General features: G+C 29.3%; 1 protein-coding gene across 2 annotated transcripts; it reads left to right on the top strand.

Annotated features, from left to right (window-relative positions):
* Positions 1-217: 217 nt before the first annotated feature.
* On the top strand, positions 218-25,042 carry LOC109817824 (TMV resistance protein N). Of its 2 annotated transcripts, none has more exons than XM_083062247.1 (6): positions 218-793; positions 3,591-4,680; positions 5,175-5,447; positions 11,300-12,193; positions 12,317-13,034; positions 24,780-25,042. In XM_083062247.1, the coding sequence occupies exons 1-5, from the start codon at positions 294-296 to the stop codon at positions 12,962-12,964; spliced, it is 3,405 nt and encodes a 1,134-aa protein (XP_082918373.1). In that variant the 5' UTR covers positions 218-293; the 3' UTR covers positions 12,965-13,034; positions 24,780-25,042. The 2 variants fall into 2 exon arrangements, with proteins under 2 accessions (XP_082918373.1, XP_020238751.2); XM_020383162.3 differs by having other exon boundaries at positions 3,591-4,689.
* The last annotated feature ends 887 nt before the right edge of the window (positions 25,043-25,929 follow it).

Genomic DNA, 25,929 nt, shown 5'->3' with positions numbered 1-25,929 from the left:
TATGAGCATGACGATCAAAAATAATTATGGGCATGACGATGAAGACTAATTACCTAATTTTGTCTTTACTCCAATTCTAAATCTCGATTTCCCAAATAAAAAAGTATACCACGTGATTTCACTTTCGATGTGCTTCCCACGAAAGTTAATGTATGAAGAATTTCCTGTTCCGTGTGGAACCCACAAAGTTAATGTATTTTCAAATATATAAAGATTTGTTTTCTTCGCTCCATTCCACAATCCCATTTCATCCTTTCTCTTCTCACAACTCTCACCAGTATAGTTCATTGACCATGGCTTCTTCTTCTTCTTCTTCCAATCCCTCCGACAGCATCCAAAACTACAGATACGATGTATTCATGAGTTTCAGAGGTGAGGACACTCGTAACTCCTTTGTTGATCATCTCTACGCTCATTTCATCCGAAAAGGTCTTTTTGTCTTTAAGGACGACAAAAGGCTCCAGAAAGGAGAATCCATTTCAGAACAGCTTCGACAAGCGATTAAAGATTCACGGGTTTCAATCATCGTCTTCTCCAAAAAGTATGCTTCCTCATCGTGGTGTCTAGACGAAATGGCCGCTATAGCCGATTGCAAACAACAGTTGAAGCAAACAGTTTTCCCCGTTTTCTACGATGTGGATCCATCTGATGTAAGATATCAGTGTGGGGTATACGAAAATGACTTTGATTTACACAGACGGAAGAAGTTCGAACACGATCCAGACAAGATTCGTCGATGGGAGAGAGCTATGACGGATTTGGCCAATTCTGTTGGTTGGGATGTCAGGAACAAGTATGTAGTGTTACGTTTATTCTATTCTCTTTCTTCTCCTGAATTCTTAGCATATCACATGTTCGATTGACTTTTTCTTTTTTTGTCAAATTACTTTTTTTTTTCCTTTGGTAGATAAAGAAACATTCATTTTGAGTTTAATTTAAATATAACTAATAAAATTTCATCATATATATATATATATAGACGAGAGATTCGCATGTTTCTCGAGTAAATTTGGAAAGAGTTACATAGACGAAAGATTCACATGTTCTAAGAGAAGATTTGAAAAGAGTTACTTCATTCAATAATTTATAATATATATACAGGATAATATATTTCTATCTATTTTTTAGTTGGAATATGTTAATAATTTATATCAAAATTTTAGGACAAAAAAATTATTCATTTATTTTGATTTGGTTAATTTTTTTAAGGGATATTTTAATAATTTAATTTAATTTTAAAAGAAAATAAAATATTTTCTCTCTCTTATTATATTCAGTTTCTAAATCATTTCTTTCTCCTATTAAATTCGTTCTTTAACCCATTTCTCTTTTCTATTAAATATCTTTTCTAACTCATTTATCTCTTTCATGTTAAATTCCTTCTCTAACTCATTTATCTATCTTATTAAATTCATTCTTTAACTCATTTCTCTCTCATCTCTCATGTTGTCTTCCTTCTCTCTAAACAAATAAAAAACTAATTAATAAAAAAAAAAAGAAATGAGTTGGAGAATGAAGTTAATAAGAGAGAGAAAATGTTTTTTTTAATTAAATTAAATTACTATAATATCCTTTATATAAATTAACCAAATAAAAAGTAATGAGTGATTTTCTTGTCCTAAAATTTTGGTACAGGTTATTAACATACTCCAACTAAAAAATAGGTGGGAGTATATTAGCGTTCCCCATATATATATATATATATATATATATATATATATATATATATATATATATGAGGAGGGTTATAATAACACTAGTGTAATTTTTATTAACTATTACATCGCTCAATAACTTTATATTAAAAATGAATTTTGTAAATTCAATCATTAGATTGAAAGTTCATATCACTTTATATCAAATTTTCTTAAAATTGAACAACAACTTAAAGGTAATAAAAGTGTTTATATTTTAATATATTTTGAAATGTATATATTACATTAATTTTATTTTATAAGAATGAAATATCAAATTATTTTTAATTAATATAAAACTTTATATAAATGATCTAAGAGTAAAGAAATTTCAATTAACGGTTGGATTTAATAAATTCATTTAATATAAAATTATTGAGTAGTGTAATAGTTAGTAAAAATTACATAGATGTTATTATATTCCTCCTATATATATATATATATATAATTTTGGTTTTAATAGTGATGTATTATCTGAGTAAAAAATTTTGTAGCATCAACCAAACAGAATTTACTATTGCTAAGGTACTGATTGTGAAAGTTAACTAATTTATGTAAATGGTGATTTGTGATTGGATGACAACCTAATATATTATTTTACAGCGTTGATGCATCACCATTAAACTCTTTAATTTAATGATTTAACTGTTAAATTAAAAGTATTTTTATTGAATATATTAAGTTTATAATTTTTTGCAAAGTTTAAAAATTATATGATACTTTGTTACATAAATTTAAATTAACGTATAATATGTTTTTATAAATATATGTTAATTTGAATTGATGTAATGAAATATCAAATAATTTTTAAATTTTAAAAAAATTGTGGACTTTATCTATTCATTTAGAAGTTTTAATATAATAATTGGATAGTTAAAGTTCAATATAAACCATAAATTATTGAGTAGGATAATTATATCATGTTCAATGTAGTACTTTTTCTATTTTTTATTTTTATTTTTTATACAGATTCAATGTAGTACTTTAGCAATGATACTCTCTCCAACCTACTTGACTAATTTTTTTGGATTTTAGCACAAGAAGATAATATAATCCAAAAGATTAGTTCATTATATGTAGGGAGTGGTAGACTACAATAATGACCTTCTTATGAGAATGATAATAATCAATTTCAATTCTAAGATAAAAAAGGAGATAAATTGCAAGATTTGCTTAAAATTACAATCTTTACTACTACTATAGTGGTTATATAAATCAGTCCAATTTGTTCAAAACTTAGGCCTGACGGAAAAAAAAACACATATTTTTAATGGGTCTATTAAATCTAGTCCGCGAAATAAATGAACCAATTTTTTTGGACCTGGGGGCAAGCGATCAAGTCTATGGGCTCAATGAAAATATGTTTCTTTTTAAAAAAAAACTAAAATTTATCAAATTTGAGGGTTTTTTTTTTTCTTTTTCTTTCCTTTTGTCTAAGTTATCGAAACACGAGAAAAAAATTCACCAAAAATAATATAAAAAATATTTGTAACATCAAACATTGTACATAAAAAGAAAACTATTGTTGTAAGATTTTAATATTTATACATTTTTAAAAAATATCAAAATCATAATATCTTAAAAATTTAAAAGTTTAAATATATCAATCAAATATCAATAAAGTTTATTATAAATAAATTAGTTATGCATTTTTATGCACAAATTAGTCATGAGTTTTTATTAGCAATATAGTTTGAAGAGATTGAAAACATGTTATCTTGTTTTTTTTATTCTTTAATTGATAATTTGTGGTCAGATATATAAACTTGAATATAAATAAATTAGTCATGCATTTTTATTAGTAGTATAGTTTGAAGAGATTGAAAACGTGTTGACATGCATTTTTTTTAGTTGATAATTTGTCATTTTATTTTTATATATTTTCTTTTCATCCAGGCCAGAGTCTGAAGAGATTGAAAGTATTGTTCAAGCAGTAATAAAAAAATTGGGTCATAAATTTTCATCATTTGCTAGTGACCTTATTGGAATACAATCACGTATACAAACATTAGAAAATATGTTGAGATTAAGTTTAAAGAATGATGATGTTTTAATTTTAGGAATTTGGGGGATGGGTGGAATAGGAAAGACAACTCAAGCTGCTGTCTTATATGATAAAATTTCTCATAAGTTTGATGCTTGTTGTTTCATTGAGAATGTGAGCAAAATTTATAGAGATGGTGGCCATACTGCTATACAAAAGCAAATTCTTCGTCAAACTTTACAAGAGAAAAATCTAGAAATGTATAGTCCTTTTGAAATATCAGGGATCGTAAGGAACAGGCTACACAACATAAAGGTCCTTATAGTTCTCGACGATGTTGATCAAATAGAGCAATTGCAGGAATTGGCCATAAATCCTAAATTTCTTTTTAAAGGAAGTAGAATTATTGTTACCACTAGAGATGGACATATTCTAAAATCGCATGAAAATCATGTATTGCACAAGGTTTCATTATTGAATGAAAATGAGGCTCGTGAACTATTTTTAAGAAAGGCCTTCAAAAATGAAGACCAAAGTAGTAGTTGTATGGAGTTGATTCCTGAGGTACTAAAATATGTCCAATGTCTTCCATTAGCAATTAAAGTAATGGGTTCTTTCTTGTGCACTCGAGATGCTATCCAATGGAGAGATGCCTTAGATAGATTGAAGACAAATCCAAATGATGAAATTATGAATGTACTTGAAATAAGTCTTGATGGACTAGAATATGAAGAAAAAGAAATATTTTTGCACATTGCATGTTTCTTTAAAGGGGAGAGGGAGGATTATGTTAAGCGAATTCTAGAATGTTGTGGATTGCACCCTCATATTGGAATTCCAAGAATCATTGAGAAATCCTTGATAACTATTAGAGATCAAGAAATTCATATGCATGATATGTTTCAAGAATTAGGAAAGAAAATTGTTCGCAACCGATTTCCTGAAGAGCCAGGATCATGGAGTAGAATATGGCGCTATGAAGATTTCGATCAAGTCTTGATGGTAGAAACGGTAACAAAATCTTTTAATAGCTTTAGATTTGTTAGTGTTGAGTAATGTTCTTCTTAATATCTTACAACATATTTATATGTAAAAGTGAGGAAAACAAGTTTCATTTACCCTAAAAATTATTTTCTAAAAATACTTTTTTTTTTAATTTATATAATCATTTTGATTATCTTGTTCTTGTTATTTTTTACCAATTTTATCCAAAAAGATATACCAAATATTATGTTATCTATACATATCATGTTATATCAATGGGGTTGATACAAGTGGGATTCTCATTGTTTTATCACTTTGAGAATAAAAAATAAGTAAATTATGTTATCTTAAAACACTACTTTTCAAGTGATAAAGGTTTTTTAGTTTAAAATTGTAAAATAATTACCAAAATTAATATAAAAATGTGTTAAAGATCTTATTATTTTTAAGAAAAACAGGTGTCGTTAATTCAAGTATTTATTTTTGTAATATGTTTATTCTTTGTTTTCCAGGGAACAAATAATGTCAAAGCCATAGTTCTTGATAAAAAAGAAGATATCTTGGAATGTAGAGTTGATGTATTGTCAAGAATGAAGGATCTTAGATTACTCATATTATATCATCAAAAATTTTCGGGAAGCCTCGATTCTCTTTCCCACATGCTGCGATATCTTTTGTGGCATAGTTATCCTTTTGATTCTTTGCCATCAAATTTTACGGCTGCTCATATTGTGGAATTGAATATGCCAAATAGTAGCATCAAACGTGTTTGGGAAGGCCGCAAGGTACGTTAATGCTTCTTCCTCTTCATCTTTATTGGTTTGCAAAAATAATGAAGAGAAAAATTGTCTCATTAAGTTTTCAAAAATGGCTATGCATTTGGATCATTTTTCTTTTTATTTCAACATTGACATCTACTACAACAAAATTTATTATTAACGACAATTATTTAATGACAATAATTTAATCGCCGTCGTATATAAAAATATTAATGGCTAATATATAATAGCCATTAAAAATATATTTATATTACGTTAAAGTTTATTATTAGCGACAATTATTTATTAGAAAAAACTTAAGTCCCACATCAATTAGAGATAAGATAATTAAATAGTATATAAGTGAGTAATAACTATCATCTTATAGGTTCATTTTATAGGGTTGACTCCTAATTCACTATTCTAAATTGGTATCAAATCACCCATTATTACCAAATTTAATAGTGTTATAAAACAATTAGAGAGCAACTTTCACCTTATAAATCTCACATTTCTTAAGAGACAAGACAATTAAAAAATATATAAATAAAAAAAACTCTCATCTTACAAATCTCACATCGAGTAGAGATAAAAAAAGTATATAAGTTATGAATTTAGAAAAGGAAATTATAGGAATAAATTATTTAAAGTAAAGGAGACAATTGAAAAGAATAACTTTTAATAGCCTTTAAAATGGCTACTAGAATTGCTACAAAAAAAATAAGTTTTTCTGAAAATTTAGTAGATATTTACCAGCATTTTATATAAATTTCGGTAATAGTATTAGCGACACTGGATACACCAGCCTTTATTTAAATGCTGGTAAAAATAATAATGACCATTTATATGGCCGTTAAATAATAAATTAATTACCACAAAAAATTAATTTTAGTGTAGTATCATAATTTTAAATTTTTAAAAATTGAATATAATTTACTTATAGTATCTTTTTCCGTAAATCAAAATCAATTGTAGAGGTATAAGCAAATTGAGTTAGGTCAAGTTTGAAAGAGCCTATTATCCGATCTGATCAAAATACATTGAGTCGGGTTGGGTTGAGTTTGTGCAATTTTATTTTGAAATTCAACCCAATCCAACCCAATCACAAATGGATTGGATTGGATTGACTTAATGGAGTCTATATAATTAAATTTATTTATTTTTATAAAAATTGAAATATTTTAAAATAGATGTAAATCATTTGATACTTTTGTTGCAAATACAATGTTATTAGCACATAAACAAACAACGAAACAAACTAAATTCTAAAATAAATTTATCGATTTACTATATTATTATCAACTTAAACAATCAATATTAATTAATATAAAATAATTTTTAAAATATATATGTTGTATTATTACAATATTATCAACCTAAACACAAAACTCGTTTTGGAACAAGAGTGTCAATGAGTATTATCTTGAGCAAGTGTCATTCAAACATTATTATTATATGTCCAAGTCAAAGGTAGTGTCAATGAGTATTATCTTGAGCAAGTGTCATTCAAACATTATTATTATATGTCCAAGTCAAAGGTTGAGTCGTGAGTCAAAAACACAAAACTCAATATCCAACTTGTACAATGTTGGATTTTGATCGGTTGCGTTTTTTTTTACTCAAACATAAAAAAAATTGATCTTAACTTATTGAATTGATTTATATCAGCTTGAATTTACGAATTACTCATACCCACTTATACCTCCTAATAAATTATTTTCTCTATTATATTTTTTTTTATGGAACTAATACATATTACACTTAAACACAATTTTTTATTCTAAAATTAATGCTATAATAATTTTGAAATTAAAAATTTGAGCAAACATTTACTTAAAATTTTAGTATTTAAAAGATTAATTTATGCACTGACATTTCTAAAAATTTTAAATTATTAACCAATTAGAAATCATGTTAATAGCACGACTTCTAAATTGTGTTTTAGAAGTCAGTATACTTTCTAATTATAGAATAAGACTATTTAAAAGTCATGAAATACTATTCTATAAAAGTCATATAGTGATTTTTTTTAATCTAATAATTTGATTGAATAAAGTGTAAAATCTCATTACGTATTTTTTTTTTAAAAGTTTTGAAATAAAGAATCTTTATAACGAGAAATGTGTTGATAATATTCTTTTTTTGTTTTTCTAGATAATTTTTTTTTTTGCCTTTAACTTTTCGTAAATGATAGGACTTCGAGATATTAAAACAAAATTAAACATTATTTTGATAAAATTTTAGTATAATATTTTTTTTACCATCATTTAATTACTTACTTGTAGATTATTATAAAAAAGTTTGATTTTGAGTAGTCATTATAATCTTTCATCTTTATGGGAAGGAGGTCCATTGGGGTCCAAAAATAGTATAGTTCATAGAGACAACTAGACGAGGATGTCAATTGGGTCCAAAATCTTTTATGATGCTCAACTGTTGGAGGGAGGTGGAGGTTGTTCACGAGTTTGTGAAAGACTAATGGTGGAACATCGAAGTGGAAGGAAGAAGGGTGTATGAATTGAAGGAGAAATTTAAGTCAGTAAAGCTTAAGTTGAGGGTGTGGCATGGAAATGATCGTGACAATTGTTGGGATGCAAAAAAAGTCTTACATCGTTCAAACAACGGCTCAAAGCGGACACTATCTCACCAATGTGGAGATATGTGTATAAGTGTGATCAAAAGCAATTGGGGTTTGATGTTGGGAAACAGGAATTTTGAGACTTAAAAGGTAAGAGTTCAACTTACTTTGGAGGAAATTGAAGCCAAGAAGGGTTGTGGCGTTAACATATTTAGCTTGTCAAACATGTATTGTAGTTTACTATCGGAGAGGGATGAAGATGAGGGGTCACAAAAATACACGGTATTGGGTGAAGAGGGACATGATTTACAAGGAACAAGAGAAAGGTGGGTTGGGCATTAAAAAAATATTAAGGCTTTCAATCTTGCATTACTAGGTAAATGAAGGTGGACAAGAAGGGACTGTTGTAGTATTGGTGCATAAGTAGTATAAGGAGTTTAGAGGGGTTGTGGGAGGGAAGAGGAGAAAATGGTCAGCATGGTGTGGAATGATATTATGTTGGTGGGTTTTGGGGGGGGGGGGGGGGGGGGGGGGGAGGAGGAATTTGTTGAATGAATCAATAAAAAGGTGGCGGGGAATGGTTATGTTTTTTGTACTTGGTTTTAGGGATATATTTATTTAAGAGAAAAATTATATTTTATTATTTATTGGAGGAATTTTACAAACATTTTAAGGCAATAGGTTTTTACTTGATTAAATCAGCTTATGAAGCCCTCATGTAGCTAGAGGTGTACTCGGGTCATGCAGACACATTTGTCAAAAAGGTGTGATATAATGTGGTCTCATTGAAAGTGGTGTTATTCATTTAGAAATTTGTCCAAAATAAAATCTCAACCAGAGATAACCTTCTATAGTGTCCTCGAATGTGGGGACATAATGGAACCCATCCCTCATTTGCTTTTCGAATGCTCTCACTTTGGTATGGTTTAGTAGGTGTTCAAAAGTTGTTAGGAATTTTAGTTGCAATGCATAATGATAGATTGATATATAGTAGTTCACATTAATTTTATGCAATTTGGATGTTTGTTGTGGCATCATGATATAAGATAAGTGGAAAATCATTTGGCGTTCGTTAATGTGTACTATTTTTAGGGCTAGAAACAAGCTTATGTGGAATCCAAAAGAATGGTTACTGCGGACATTGTGGAGTGTGTAAAAATAGTAGCATGGAATTGATTTAAATCAAATATCTAAGGGGCCGGGTTCAATTATCTAGTTTCTTGCTAGGTTTCTGAACCTACAATATGCTTAGAATCAATGCCATCAAGGGGGAAAACATAGTTGTTTACAAGTAGGAAGTTGAAGAAAAGGAAGGAAGTAGTTATGGGGCTATATGGAAGAATAGGTTCTGATTCTTGAAGTTGCTTAAGTGGTGGAATAAGGCTTCCTTAAGGAATAGTGCCAAGGGCCAATACAAGTCTTGATTGTAAGTTGCTTCTAATTAAATTTTCTATCAAATGGCATGTATGGTTTGGGGTGAGGGGGTTTTATACGCTTCTTTTGTACACTTTCTAGAGTTCTTGGTAATGCATATATATATGAATAGTGATTAGGTGTTGATTTTGGAACGAGAATGAGAGTAACAATAGGACTAAATTGGTGTCAATATGGTCTTATAATGTAACTTTGCAGATGTGATGTGAATGAAGTGAAGAAGAGAGTAATTATGGAGTATAGTATTTTGCTAATTGGTCTAACTATGGTCTTCCATAGTAATTCCAAGGTGATCCAAGTATGGTCTACGGTCCAAATGCATAGGAAGTTGAATCAACTCAATATGGATTGTGGTGTGGTAGCATGCAGGCTCTTATGATAATGCATGGTCTGTTACCATGTCTAGTTTTGCACCGGGTGTAGGATCTAGGGGTCTAAGGCTTGCAGTTTTTGTTTTGGTGATTTATTTTATTAGTTGATGTATTTTTAAGGGTGTGTTAGGGCTTTGTTTTCACCCGTTGTTCTAACCTTGGGCTTCCAGAAAGGGGAGAAAAAACCATTTTCAATGCATATGCAAAATGGCCATTATAAATAGTTTACTCAGGGTGGAGTTCAACAAGTGTGAATTCATGGATAAGGATGTTACATACTTATCTGGATCTGATCGTGTTTTTGTACAATTGGTATTGGGATTAGGTTATCAATTTTATTGGCTAAATTACTAGATGGGCTATGAGTGAGAATTATGTTGCAAGGCCATGATGTAGCAAATTAAGGCATACCCAACCGCTCAACTGCTTTTTAATTTTCATTTTTTAAGATTTTTTTAACCTAAATTTTATATATAAATAATAAATATTCTTATTTCTACTTTTTTTTTTTACACTTTCTCTCACTTCCACACACCTTTTTTATTGAACAATTATTTCAATTACACGGTTCTACTCACAACTCATGTAATTACACTTTATTATACTATATTTTTCTCTCTCATTCCATCTCCTAATTTAATTCTTATTTTCTTTTATATAAGTAGAGAAAGAGTATAATATAATTATACCGAATACAGTAAATAGAAATATGAAATATCTTGACTTCACTAATATATATATATATATATATATATATATATATATAAATAACATATTCAATAAGAGTATATTTTATTTTGATTGATGCATGATGAGAGGATCAAATAGTAGCCATTAGATTAAAGATAAATTTAATTAAAGATTAATATTAAAATTTAATTATAAATACTCATTTATAAGGTTATTATTATTATTATTATCTTCACGACTACTATCACCACTACCTACCGCTATTGTCACCATCATTGCCACCGTTATCATTATTGTCAATGTCACTATTGTTGTCATTGTCACCCTACCATTATCGTAACTGCGACCGTGATGGTTGTGGGGTTGGTGTCACTACTATTATCTCTCAACATTGCTATCAACCCTATCATCATTGTCATTGTTACCATTATTATCATCATTGTTATCACAATAACAAAGACAATGACGGTAGTAATAACAACAATAATGAGTGATGATGGTAATAGTTATAAAAACAATAATAATTATTATCTTATAGAAAAATGTTTGTATTTAAATTTAAATCTTAACTATTAATTACTTTTATTTATATTACAGTGATTTTGATTCTCTTATCTTATAATAAAACATGACTGGACACACACAATCATGAGAAAATAATAATTAAAAAATACGAATAATATAAGACTTACCATGATTTACTTATTTTAGTTTGTCTTTAATTCTGAAATCATACTAAATTAAAGTGCAATAATGAAATTTGTTTTAAAAAGAGATGCTAATAAGTGGTTGTTGATTCTCCACAGAAATTCCCAAATTTGAAACGGATGGATTTGAGCAACTCCAAATATCTTGTTGAGACTACAGATTTTTTTGGGACCCCAGAACTTGAGCGACTTGATCTTTCGGGATGCATAAGTTTATTACAAGTCGATCCATCATTAGGAAGTCTTGGAAAACTTGCTTTCTTGAGTTTAAGAAATTGTACCAATCTAGTCAGCATCGACTTTGACAATGGATCTAATCTAAGTTCTCTGACAGTTCTACATTTATCTGGTTGCACTAAACTTGAATACACGCCAAATTTTACAAAGGCAGAAAATCTAAAGTACCTTGACTTCGATGGATGTGCAAGTTTAGCCATGGTTAATGAATCTATTGGAGCTCTTTCAGGACTCACCTTCTTGAGTTTGAGAAACTGCGAAAATCTTGTTAGTATACCTAACAACATTAATGCCATGAGATCACTTCAAACTCTAGATTTAGGTGGCTGTTTGAAACTTGATGACTTGCCCGTAGGACAAGTTTTTAACTCTTTTTCTTTGGAATCCTTGATATTTTTGGACCTAGGCTTTTGTAATCTACTTAAAGTACCTGATGCTATTAGTGTGTTGGGGTGTTTAGAAAGACTGAATCTACAGGGAAACAAATTTCAATCAGTATGTGCAATGACATCTCTACATTGTCTTGCATATTTAAACTTATCACATTGCCATGATCTTATCTGGTTGCCTGACCTTCCATCAGGGAGGGAATCATCAGGGGGAAGGTATTTTAAAATGGTGTCTGGATCTCGTGATCATAGGTCAGGGTTATATCTTTTTGATTGTCCAAAACTGGCGGCTCGGAGGAGTTCCTTAATGCAGCATTTTCTTAGTTTTCGGCAACCCAAACTTTTTTGGCTTGCAAGACTAATTGAGGTTTGCACTCTACAACCTTCTCTTTCTGTCTTTGGATGAAATATTTTCCTAATCTAAAGTAATTCATTAATAATAGAATATTGTTAATGAAATTTGATTTTGTGATTTTCCTTGTGGTGATAGGAACCCTGTCATTTTCGATGTGGCTGTGACATTGTTTTCCCTTGGGGCGCCAATAAAGGTATTCCCAGGTGGTTCAAAAACGAATTTGCCAGTTGTTCAATTATGAGGATAAAGGACTTCAATATGAATGATGATTGGCTTGGCTTTGCCTTTTATGTTATATTTAAGGTAAACAATCCTCCTTCTCCGGATTGTTCTTTTTCTTCGTCAGTGCGGCATCCGTTTTATCTTTCTTTCGAAAGTGAACACACGGAAGAATACTTTGACATGCCTCTTGATTTGAAGATGGAAAAGATTGATAAATCAGAATATGTTTGGGTGATTTATATCTCTCGACAACACTGCCATTTTGTGAAAACTGGGGCACATATCACGTTTAAAGCCCACTCGGGTATTGAGATCAGTAAATGGGGGATGCGGAGTATATTCAGGGAAGATTTAGAAGGCTTGAAAAGGAAGGCAGAATCAGAAGGAGATTTTCATGACACATCCCAACACAGTGTTGCTGTTGATGATGTAACAAATAGCATCACCAACCCTGGGCCCAAAATTCAGCTTCCTTACAATTGGTTGGTGACAGAGCAAGATGAAGTCGAGAATATTGAAGCAAAGGCCAAAGAAATCAGTCTCTCCAATGTGGGGCTTTAATACGCATGCCAAGATAATATATGGAAGCTCACAGACATCTTTTCCAGAGATTGAAATCATTGGACCCAAGGTATTTTTATTAAAACTAATGCTATATTCATACACTACTAGTTTAGTGCATGCATTTAGAGCTTGTCGTGAACTAAATCACCTTAATAGTGTGTTTGGATGAGGAATTTAAATGAAGTAATTCATTTATTTGAAGAATTTCAAATTCTTTGAGGTGAAATACCTTGTTTGAATGGAGAATTTATAAAGAATTTGAAATTCAAGCATTTGTGAAATTCCTTAAAATAGTAAAATTTCAAATTCTCCCAAAAAAGTAAGAATTTGAAATTCTTCATATTTTTTTTCTTCATATATTTTTTCTTCTTATTTCACTTATATATTTTATCTTATCTCTTATCTCTTCATTTTTTTAATTATTAAATATTCAAAAATATTTTTAAGATTATTAAATATTATATAATATGAATTTTTTAAAATTATTAAATATTTAAAAATTTGCTAATATTTATTTTTATAAAATTTAATTTAAAAATTCTCAACATATAAATACATTTTTAAAATCAATTTTACCATGGTGGAATCAAATTATCATATCCAACCTAATAATTTAAAATTTGATAAATTTGAATTGACTTATCTAAACAAAATATTTTAAGAATGATAGAAATTGAAATCAAAGTAATTCAAATACCAAGAATTTAAAATTCCTTGAATTTGTAAAATTCTTCATCCAAACACACCATAAGATTAATTTGAAATTGACTAGTAAGTTGTTTTAAATGACTCAAACTTCAATAAAAAAAAGAGCTCAATTTTTATTTTTTTTAATTTATGAACCAGTTGGATATTTGTGTTTGTATACACGAATGCAATATAATCCTAATTTTAATTATTTATTTAAGTACCCTGACGTAAAGTATAAGGAAAAACTTTCTTAAACTAATAAAAACAATTTATTAACATTATTATGAGTTTATTTGGAATTTATCTTTTGAATCTTTTGGGTATAAAATTATCTGTTATATATATTATCATAATCAAATTTTTTTTAATATTTCTTTTTTACATGATAATAATATGGATTCATTTGATCTTCACTTAAATATTTTTTAATTTCTATAAAATGAAATTTTGATTTTGTTCTTTATATACAATTTTTTTCATTGTTTTTTCATCCTTTTAAATTTTGAAATCCCTATTTTTGGTGTTTATAAAATATGTCATTTTTATTTTAGTCTTTATTAAATATTGTTTTATTTCACCATTTTAAATTTTAAAATCATTTTTTTAAAAATTTTTTATTTTAAGGACCTAGAGACTTTTTTGAAGTGTCACATGTTAAAATAATACTATAGATTTGTGAATGCACTTGAGATAATCACTTAACATTCAATAAAACACATTAACAATTAATGAATATCACATTTTGAGGGATGAAAATCACTTGAATAGAGACAAAACAAATTCATATTTTGCAGGATGAAAATCATAGAATTATTTTAAAAACAATAAAAATAAAATGCACTTATTTTATAAAATTAAAAAAATATTTAAGTCTTTAATCTTTCTTCAAACCTTATTAATTTTAGACACTCCCTTGATTTTAAATCGTTTGTCATTTATAACATATGTATCTTAATAAAGTTATCAATTAATATACCATTAGTATGATAAAAATATATGAAATATATTTTTAGTTCAGAAACTTTTTTATCAATTTTTATTTTTAGTCCTTGAATATTTTATTTTACAAATTTTAATCCTTAAACTTTTGTCGATTTTTATTTTTAGTTTTTAAACTTTTTCTTCTATTAACATTTTGGTCCCTGACAATTTACTATTTCTAGAAAAAAAAAATCAAAGACTAAAGTCATATAAAATTAGTTTCGGGACTAAAAACAAAAATTGACAAAAAGTTAAGGATAAAAAAATATATTTAATCCTAAAAATATCATTCTGTTGAAATTCTCTTATAGTATGTTTGTCGACATTTTATGAGTTTATAAACTTTTTTAACTAACTTATAAGTTACTTTAACTAAAGTAAACTAGTTTGGTATGAAAATTTATACGAATTTATTTTAGGAACTTATAACTTAATTATTTTCATAAGTTAATTAAAGTAGCTTATAACTTATAAGTTCTTACCTTTTTACTTTCTCTATTTTTATTCTCATTAATTCATTTGAAATCTTTTTTAATTCAGAAATTATTTTGCCTATCATATAGGTTATTCTCTCACTCTCTTTATAAAAAATATTTTATGTCATTTTAGATCAATTAGTTAGCTTATAAAAATTAATTAAACATTTTTATGATATTCTTTTTTTATAGCCATAATACTGGTATGAATTATTAATCGATCTCGTCGAGGATTAATCTTCATTGAGGAATATTAATCTTCTTGACCACCTTTAATGATTTTTCTCCCCTTAACCATATTTTGTTTGTACACAAGATTTGAATTTAAGACCTTACTTAAGAGGATCGAGTTCAATATCACTTGAACAACCGACTTGTTGATATTTCTATGATATACTAATAAATAAAATAATTTTTTCAAAAAAATAATTAATGACTCTTAATTGTATAATATGGCATATTTTGATATGAACTGAAATCCTAAAGTGACATAAATGTTTTGGCCTAAGACCACAATTATCTTTCATGGAAGAAAATCTTATTTGTGATGTATCTACAACATAATGTCATTAACTCTTCAAACAAGAATTTGTTTTTCATACACAATGTTCAACTTTAAATCCATAACTAAGGATAATCAAATATATACCATCAGAATTAGAACAACTTTTCCAATGATAAATGATCGATATAATTATATATATGATATATTAGCGTAGCTAATATTTATTAGTTATTTTTTAAAACTTATTATTTTCCACTTAAGTAATAACTATTATAATAGTTGACATTATTATATATATATATATATATATATATATATATATATATATATAAAAGCAATATATGTATTTAGAAGAGTACAATTGAAGGAATAAGAGAGAATGATGTTAATATTAGTGAAAATAATGAAGACACAAAGGATATGATTTTTTATATAAAAAAAATAGAAAATAGATGTAATAGAACAAAACTTCTTTTTCAAAAGAAAATATTTAGTTATCCTTAATAAATTAATATTATTTATCGGTTAATAAAGAGAATGAAGGGATATGTTGAGATGAAACTCTTTATGAGAAGAGAAACTCACAATGAGACGAGTAACCTACTTCAAGGGGAAAAAACCTATTTAGTTATTCTTAATAAAGTAATATTATTTATTGAAGAATCGCTAATTTTCTATTTTTTATAAAAATATTATTAGGAAGTAATTTTTTTTCCAAAGTTAAATGGAGGACTTTTGACCTTTAAGTTTAAGCTAAGGTTGGCTCTAATGATGTTTATGTATAAACTTTTAGTTCTGCAAATAATCCAGACAAACAAACAAGCTAAACTGCATAATTCATGACATAACATAAGTTACACTTGACCTTGAATTGAATAAAATATGTTTATATATATTGAACTTAATAGCAATTAAAGTCAAATGAATTCTTATTAAGTTAAATTGAGTTTGGTGTGATTTAATTTTAGCTTTAAGGAATGCAACTTTGGTATATACAAAGTTTATTAATGAATTATATATATTCTTTGATTACTATAATATTTTGATTATTGTTGATATTCTAACTTTATTTATGTGTTATTGAAGTTTAGTCTTATCATTTATCTCACTTTCCTCCACATTTAATCAAGTAGTGAGTCATGCTAAAAACATAAATAGTCATATATAATTATGAAATGATATCCTTCCAAATAAAATAAAAGAGTTTATCTATAAATAAATAGATATTATTTATTTATTATTCTTATTTCTTCTATTAATTGAAAAAATAATTTAAAAATAAAATAGCAAGTACAAGAATGTGGTAACTATATTTTTAAGTAGTACCTCATGGATAAACTAACAAAGCACATTTTGAGTCCAAAAAGGTGTTTTACTTAATGTTGTTCAAATTTCACATTTTATAGGTGTGCGTTTGTATGGCTTTTTATTTTTCCATCTTAGATATAATCATATAATGGTACATGCAACATTACCCGTATCTCATTCTTTTCCTTTCCGAAGACTTAAAAGATTGTATGAATTGAAAATCATTTTTATTAATTATTATTTTGGATTAAGATTAAAGTCCAATTCACGTAATTGCCCACCTTCATTCAAAGTGCTGATTTATATGCTCCATTTGAAGTCTGCATCACTTAGACTAAAGATCTCCAAAATACACTTGTGGAGTTGTGAATAGTAAATTATATTTTTTTGTCTAGAGTATGTTAAACTCGCATACATACACACATATGCACACAAAAGTATTAGAAAAGTGATAAAACTGAATATACCTTATATTATTATTATGCCTTGTTATATGAATATATATAGCGAGTACTTACAGAACAAAGCTAAAATATACAGAGTAACTAACATGTTTTTCTATATGTAAACAAACAAACTAACCTACTTTGACTTTATCTCTAATAATAGGTCAATTGTTGATTTGTTATTCACAAGTAGCTTTATCTTGCATAGTTGTTCCATCTTTAATTCCTGCATTAATGAGCCTAACCATGCTGTCTAGCAAGCTACTTCAGAGGCTGCTATGTACTCAGCTTCACACAATGATAGAGCCACTACTGGTTCTTTTGTAGAGCTCCATGAAATTGGTGCTCCTCCACAAAAGAAAATGTATCCAGCAATGCTTTTCCTCTCACTTTTGTCTCCACACCAGTCTGAATCTAAATATCCAATTACTTCTAGTCTAGCATCAGGCTTTCCTTTTCGAAATAGAATCCCAAAACCAGTTGTGCCTTGCAGGTACCTTAGTATCTTTTTTCAGCAAGCAGATGTGACTGTTTTGGGTCTTGCATATACCTGTTGATCAATCCTACACTAAAGCTCAAGTCAGGTCTTGTATTGCACAAGTACCTCAAACTCCCAATGATCTTCCTATAGAGGGTAGGATCCACCGATTCTTCATCTGTTTCCTTTTCCAACTTCAACCCGACTTTAACTGGTGTGCTTGTTGAATTACTCTGTTGCATGTTGAATCTGCTCAGCAAATCCTGTGCATACTTGGACTGCTGCATGATAGTACCATATTGAGTCATTCTAAACTCAATTCCCAGGAAATAGCTCAACTATTCTAGATCACTCATTTAACTCATTCAACATTTGAAACTTGAATTGAGTTATCAATTCTTCATTGCTTCCTATGATTAAAAGATCATCGGCATATAAACATACAACTAATTTTTCTGGCTTCACAATGCCATTCCAGCATTTCACATAAACTTCATGTTCTGAGATACATTTCTCAAAACCAATTTGACTTAGAAAACTGTCAATTCTTCGATTCCAAGCCCTTGGAGCTTGCTTGAGCCCATACAAGGCCTTCTTGAGTTTGTACACTTTGTGTTCTTGGCCCTTAAACTCAAATCCTTGTGGCTGTTGTACATACACTTCCTCTTCAAGGGGGCCATTGAGGAAGACAGATTTGACATCAAGTTGGTGCATAAACCAGTTGGCATTTGTTGCAAGTGACACCACAAGTCGAATTGTCTCAATTCTGGCCACGGGTGCATACACCTCATCATAAATCAATTCCCGCTTTCAACAAAAATCCTTTTGCCACAAGTCTAGCCTTGTGCTTCACGATTTCACCTTTTGGATTTACTTTCACTTTGTAGACCCACTTCAATGCGATAGGTTTTTTATTCTGAGGTGGTTCTACCAGTTTCTAGGTATGATTTTTATCAATGGAGTCAATCTCCTCCTGCATAGCCTTCAACCATTTCATATTTGAGACTGCCTTATCAAATTCAATAGGCTCAACTTCAGCAATAAGTGTAAAGTGCACCAAATTTCCTTCTAAGGTAACTGCTGAGTCTTGGAACAATTCATAATCTCTTAGATGAGATGGCAGCTGAGTTATTCTAGATGATCTTCTCACAGATTGATTCTTAGACTTAGCTTGCATAATTAAGGGTCCTTCTTCCAATAGAATCTTGGACTATGCTAACTCCTTTGAGGTTGTTTTCCAGTCTCAGCTTACCGTTTCATCAATTATTACATCCCTGCTAATTGATACCTGACCTGACTTTAGATCAAACAGTTTGTATCCTCCAGTTGAGTGATAGCCAATCATTATAAGTGGAATACCCTTGTCATCTAGGTTTCTTCTTAATTGATCATGGACATGTTTATAACAAGTGGAACCAAATATTCTTAAGTGAGTGACATTTGGTTTAATCTCAGTCCATGCTTCCTCGGGTGTTATTCCCTTCAGCCTCTTAGTGGGAGACCTATTTAGCACATACGCAGCTGTTGAGACAACTGCCCCCCATAAGTAGCTGGGTAGATTTTTACTTTTCAGCATGCATCTTACCATATTCAACAGAGTTCTATTTCTCCTCTCAGCTGTGCCGTTATGTTAGGGTGTGTAGGGAGGTGTAACTTCATGTAATAATCCCTCATCCTCACAAAATTTATTAAATTCAGTTGATGTGTACTCACCTCCACCATTAGTTCTTAAAACTTTGATCAATTTTCCACTTTGTTTCTCAACCATGCACTTAAATTTCTTAAAGACATATAACACCTCATGCTTTCTTTTTAGCAAATATATCCACATCTTTCTAGTCAAATCATCAATAAACGAGATTAAATACTTTTTGCCTCCAAGAGTTTCAACTTGTAGAGGGCCACAAATGTCTGAGTGTATTACTTCTAGTTTTTCTGTTGCCTTTTGTGGTAGGAACTTGTTGAACCTTCCCCTTGTTTTTTTTACATTGAACACATTCCTTGCATACTGTTGGGATACAAACAAGTCTCACATCGCTAAAATAAGAGAAAAAAATAATAATTTATAAAATACACATACTCTAATGATTAAGAGACCTTTTGAGTGATGACAAAAAGAAAAACTGTGAGCTTTTAGGCTCAGAGCGAACAATATCTCATACTTGTGAAGTATGCTTGTGTAATAACCTTATAAAAATAACCCTTAAAAAATATTCCCTCAGACAAATACCATAAGAATAACTCCATCAGTGGTATAAAAGCCACAAGGTTGGATGCGGTAAGGTTAGGTCCCTTGTTTGATGGGAGGATTGTTGGGATACGTACAAACAAGACCCACATCGATAAAATAAGATAAAAAAAATAATTTATAAAGTACACACATACTCTAATGTTGGCCTTTTGGATAATGACCAAAAGCAAAACCGTGAGGGCTTAGACCCAAAATGGACAATATCTCATCATTATGGAGTATGCTTGTGTAATAACCTTATAAAAATAACCCTCATAAAATATCCTCTCAGACAAATACCATAAAATAATCCCAACACATACTTCTTCTGGAATTACAACTTGAGGCAATCCTTCAACCATATTTTGAAGTCTGAGTTGGTGTAAATCTCTGAAATTTAGGTGACCATACCTGAGGTTCCACAACCATTCTACTCTATTTTCTAAAGTGGAAAAACATGGATGCTTCAAAGTGTTCATTCCAATTTGAAAGGTCCTATTCTGTGATAGGTTAACTTGAATTACAAGTTTCTTGTTTCTATCAAAAACACTAAGACAATTATCCTCCATTATCATAACAAACCCCTTTTGCAATAATTGACCCAAGCTTAAGAGATCTGTTTTTATTCCAGGTACATACAATACCTCCTCAATTATTATTTCTTTGCCATCATGATTTCTCAACACCTCTCTTCCAAAGCCTTCTATAGTTAGGCTGCTGTTATCAGTAAATCTGACTTTTCCTTGAGATGCATCATTCATCTTTATGAACTGGTCCTTCCTGCCTGTCATATGGGTAGAACAATCGGAGTCAAGATACCATGATATGTCTTCTAAGAGATCTGTGCTAGTTTTTGCCATAAGCATCACTGTTTCAAAATCTGATGCATCATCTTGTGTAAAGTTTGCACAATTATTTGGTTTGTTCTTGGCTCCCTCTCCTTCCTAACACTCCCGAGAAAAATGACCAAGCTTCTGGCAGTTGTAACATTTCATTTTCTTCTTATCAAATTTTCACTCCTTGGTATTCTATTTCTAGTTCTGGTTATTTGACTTGTTTTTGGAAGACTCACCTGCATCACTAGATTTTTGATCTTGTGATTTCTATTTATTGAATGACTTACCTCCTTTCCATGGTCCTTTACTCTTTCCCTTGTAATTTGAACGTGCTTGAAGTGCCTGTTCTTGATTGTGCTTTCTCTCATTAATCCTGAGTTCATGTGCTTCAAGGGAATGTTGCAACTCCTCAATTTCCATAACATCCAAGTCTTTTGATGATTCTTCAATCGCAACTACCACATGATCAAATCTTGGAGGTAATGTCCTCAAGATTTTATCCATTACGTGTTGATCGATGATACTATCCTTGCAGGCCTTTATGGCATTGATATGTTCTTGTACCTTGTCAAAATAATCTACAATTGTCTCATTTTCCTCCATACCGAGAAATTCGAATTGTCTTCTTAAGGTTTGCAATTTCACTTTCTAGTTTTTATCACCATCACCATATGTCTTTTCCAAGATATCTCATGCTCCCTTTGAGGTGGATGCCTTAGAGATACAAATATTTTCTACACTCACTATGGTGCATGTTCCTAAGTTATACATAGAACTCCTTAGTCTACAGAGATAAATACCATATTGTACATTTGACTATGTATGCTCTGTCTCTGGTTTCATTGCTTCATGGGCTTGCTATCACTCTTCGTCAACCTTTCCAGGTTTGAAGTCATGACATATATATAGTCTTGTAAAATTTTCCCGTTGCAAGTGTCCGTTGAAGTAGAATATAGTCGTTCATGACTAGTTCGATCTTTCATTTAATGCAGAAGATCTTGCATTAAATGTTGCTTCCTGTTTATAGACATTGCATGAAGTCTTCTTTGTTTTGTTAGCAGTAGTGTCTGACTTTAGCTGAGACCTAGGAATTTTTTGTCCTTTTCCAGTCCTCGTAGTTTCAAAAGCGTTGTTTTTATATGAAAAAGTAATGTACTTTTTCTGACACATGCATGCTTTAACTTCTGTGCTTTCATTTCTTGTTTTTCTTTTCTTCCTTTAATCACGCGATCATGTTGAGAGTCTTTGTATGATCATAGACGATGCCTGAGTTGTCTCTTGAGACTTGATTCTTCAAATGCTTTCATGGCAGTTTTCGTCTGCGTCTGGTAGTCCATGTACATCTCAAGACTTGATCTTCATCTGAGCATTAGTCATTAATGCTTTGACTTTCTTTGGTCTAGTCAACATTGTAGATGGACAAACTTTGTTTCCATCTGGAATGCTTTTTAGTCTGTACTTTCCTTCGTTTGATGTGTAGTTGACTTTCTTCTGATTCTTGACCAGCCTTCGTCTGATGCTTGAAGCTTTTACCCTTTATCTTGGTTCTGGTATAGGAAGTGGCACATGCCCATGCTCTATTCTTCAACTTGCCTGTACTTATATTTTTTTTGAAATACTTACACAATTGTTAGAAATAACAACATATATTATATTTGTCTAATTCAAAACCTTGCTGGGAATTGTTTTGTCTTAGTTAGCAAATAGAAGTATAGTCTTTTGTAAAAAATAAAAAAAATAAAAAAAAGGTTCATATATGTCTACAACACAAAGCAAAACTAGTATAAGATTTGTACTAAGGTTATCATACTATAATTTATAATTTATTTAATTGAATATCGTATTTTATCTAATAAATTTTTTTAATGGATTATTTTGAGTGTCTCTTACAAATGATTCAAATCACATGTCTTTTTATTGTGTCTCAATTGGTGTTTCACCAATAAAAAATTGACATGTCATTTAAAATATTGATTTGTATTTTTATCCTTTTTATGTTACTCTATTTGTCCTTATTTTTATTTCAGATTATATAGGGAGAATTTCTTTTATGTTAAAATACATCAATTTTGTGAAAACCTTCTTTGACTTGATTTCAAGCCATTGTTGATCTTTTTGTTAATATTGTCGAGAATAATTTAGGTAGATTGAATTAATTAACAATTAAAAAAATTACTATTCTTGTCAATTGTTCATATAAATATTACATGTTTTTGTTTTTCTTGATAAAATTTTGTTTAGCCACTTTATTCATTTGTGTTGCCGAGTTTTTGTTTATAAACACATTTACTACTTGCCATGATTATGGGACAAGTGATTAGTATATTTGTAATTAGTTGTGAAAAGATAGAAAATAATTAGGATGCAATTGGATTAATTTGTGTAAACAAAAAATAGTTAAGTTAAAACTTGGAATCTTGCCAAACAAAAAATATGTTCATGGAGAGTTAATTGTATGTAGAAAGGGGGCACTATTTCCTGCAAGATTAATTCAAACTAGAGTAATGTAATTATTTACATTCCTTTTTTTTTTCTCTCTTAATCTATATATGGATAAAAATAAAGACAATTAAAGTAATGTAAAAAAAAGATAAAAATGCAAATAAATATTTTTAATAACATGTCAATTTTTAGTGGTGGGATATCAATTAGGACACAATGAGAAGACAACTGATTTGAATCATTCTTCCAAATACCCGCCTTCTATTAAAGGTGTTTCAATTTTATTGAAGAGTTGTCAACTAAATCAAAGTCACAAGAAAAAGTTGAATTTTGACCCTTAACTACTTAGGTTTTCCTTGAACTAAAAGTCGTCTTGATGTTGTTTGCTCAATGTTACTTGAATTTAAGAAGTTTGTAAAGAGTAAAATGATGATATTTTCAAACTAGAATAATCTTAAGAAGCTTAAATAAATAATGCTCTAGTATTCACATGTATTAATAATAAAGATGCAGAAACTAAAAAGTGAGGGAGAAAAGATATTGCCCATAGGATTTTTTATATTAGTTTATGTAACATCATATTTTTGGTTCTATAAGTTTATGTGTTGTAGAGTTTAATGAGTATATGGTTATGGTTATGGTTATTTTAAGAATATATATATATATATATATATAATATATATATATATATATATATATATATATATCATAAGTATATTTAATGAGAGTATGTTTTATTAATGAGAGTTGAGAGGTATAAATAATAATCATAAGATTATAGCTAAAAACAAATAATAATTTATAATAAAATTTTATTATAGACATCTCAAATTTGATATAGTTATTATTGTGGTTTCCATGATTATTACCATATATAATTAATGTGATCATCACTATTGTCGTTGTTGTCACTACCATAACTTTCATCATAATGGTAATAACGATGATAATGAAAATGGTGGTAAAGATAATAATAGTAGTAGTAGTGTGACAATAATGTTATCATTACCATTACTTCTACTACTATTGTTGTCATTTTTATCATTGTCAATATTGTCATTGTTATTTTTATCATCATTATTGTCATCGCCATTACTTTATTTTCGTCATCATTATCGTCAGTACCACGTAATGACAACAACAACAATGATGATAATAATAGTATTTGTAGAGAAGATAATAATAATTTCTAAAAAAATGTTGGAAATTATCAACAACTACATGCAATGGTGTTAATCCCTTATCCAATGTGAGTGGCTTGTTTGTATATATACGGGTTTAAGTGCAAAGCTAAATTATGCATAGATTTATGAGTTATATGGTTTTTTAAAAGTTTTTTTCTTCTACCTTTTATTATACAGAACTACAAATCTCACTCCCCCTTTCACTTTTGTTTGTTGCTCTTTATGGTCATAAACAGTGAAGGACAAGAAGAACCATTGAAAGGACAACCTGGAGGATCATGTGGATGTTTGGCCTAGTTGTGGAGGCCTTTTCCCTTTATTTATTGTTTTTGTGTATTTATGTTATGCTTTATGTGCAATTGTTTGTTCGTGAATTTCCATTTCAGTTTGTATGTTATGTATGCCCATGTATAAAAACAACTTATCGGGTACTTGATTACTTGGATAATTATTTCTTTTGCGATCAATATATAAATGATCTTATCTGATTTTAGTTCCACTCGTCTATCATAGTACTAGTAAACTTCATTATTTTGTAAAGTGGAACCTAATTTCTTTTAAATTGCGAAAAGTTCTCATATTTTTCCGTATCAAAACCTAATAACCTCTTCATCTTACTTGAAACATTGAAGGGTTTAGCTTAAATTCCTTCCTTGGTGAGGACTATCGTCTTGGCACTACAACTTACCGTCAAATTGGTTGGATTACATTTAATTCTTACCACTAGAAAATTTTATTATTGCAATTACGCCAAATTATATAATGTAGGGAAAAATATACTTTTATTAGTCTCCCTAAGCTTTTTGAAATTTGGTTTTAGTCGCTTGAAATTTTTTTGAACTATTGTAGTCTCTCTAATTTAAAATATACCAATTTTAGTTCTTAAAGTGGTTTAGATAACACTTAAAAATAATAATAAAGTATTATCTAAATCACTTGGAGGACCAAAAGTGATGCATATAAAAGTGATAAAATTTTCAACCAATCTTTACTTTCAAGAATATTAATAATATGATTGTATCATGCCTTGTAATTGATGCTGAAGCATTTGAAAAATCTATATCACAATGTTGAGTATAACCCTTCATTACAAATTTGGTCTTAAATTTGTTTATAGAATTATTGGGTTTGAGTTTAGACTTGTGAACTCACTCAACAACAATCACTTTTTTATTACTAGAACTATCAATAAGTTGTCAAGTTTACTTTTCTCAATCATGTTCATCTTTCCATTCATGACAACTTTATAACTTTCAAATTTAACAGCTTCATCATACCTTTAGGCTCCAATGCTTTGACATTACATCTTGCATAAATATCATGCAAAATTCTACTATAGTATCAATGTATCATTATCATAATTCTTTTCATCATCTTCCAAATTTT

This window comes from Cajanus cajan, chromosome 8 (assembly GCF_000230855.2).
Source record: "Cajanus cajan strain Asha chromosome 8, NIPB_CcT2T_4, whole genome shotgun sequence".
Classification (NCBI taxonomy): domain Eukaryota; kingdom Viridiplantae; phylum Streptophyta; class Magnoliopsida; order Fabales; family Fabaceae; genus Cajanus; species Cajanus cajan.
This window is presented reverse-complemented; position numbering and strand designations above follow the sequence as displayed.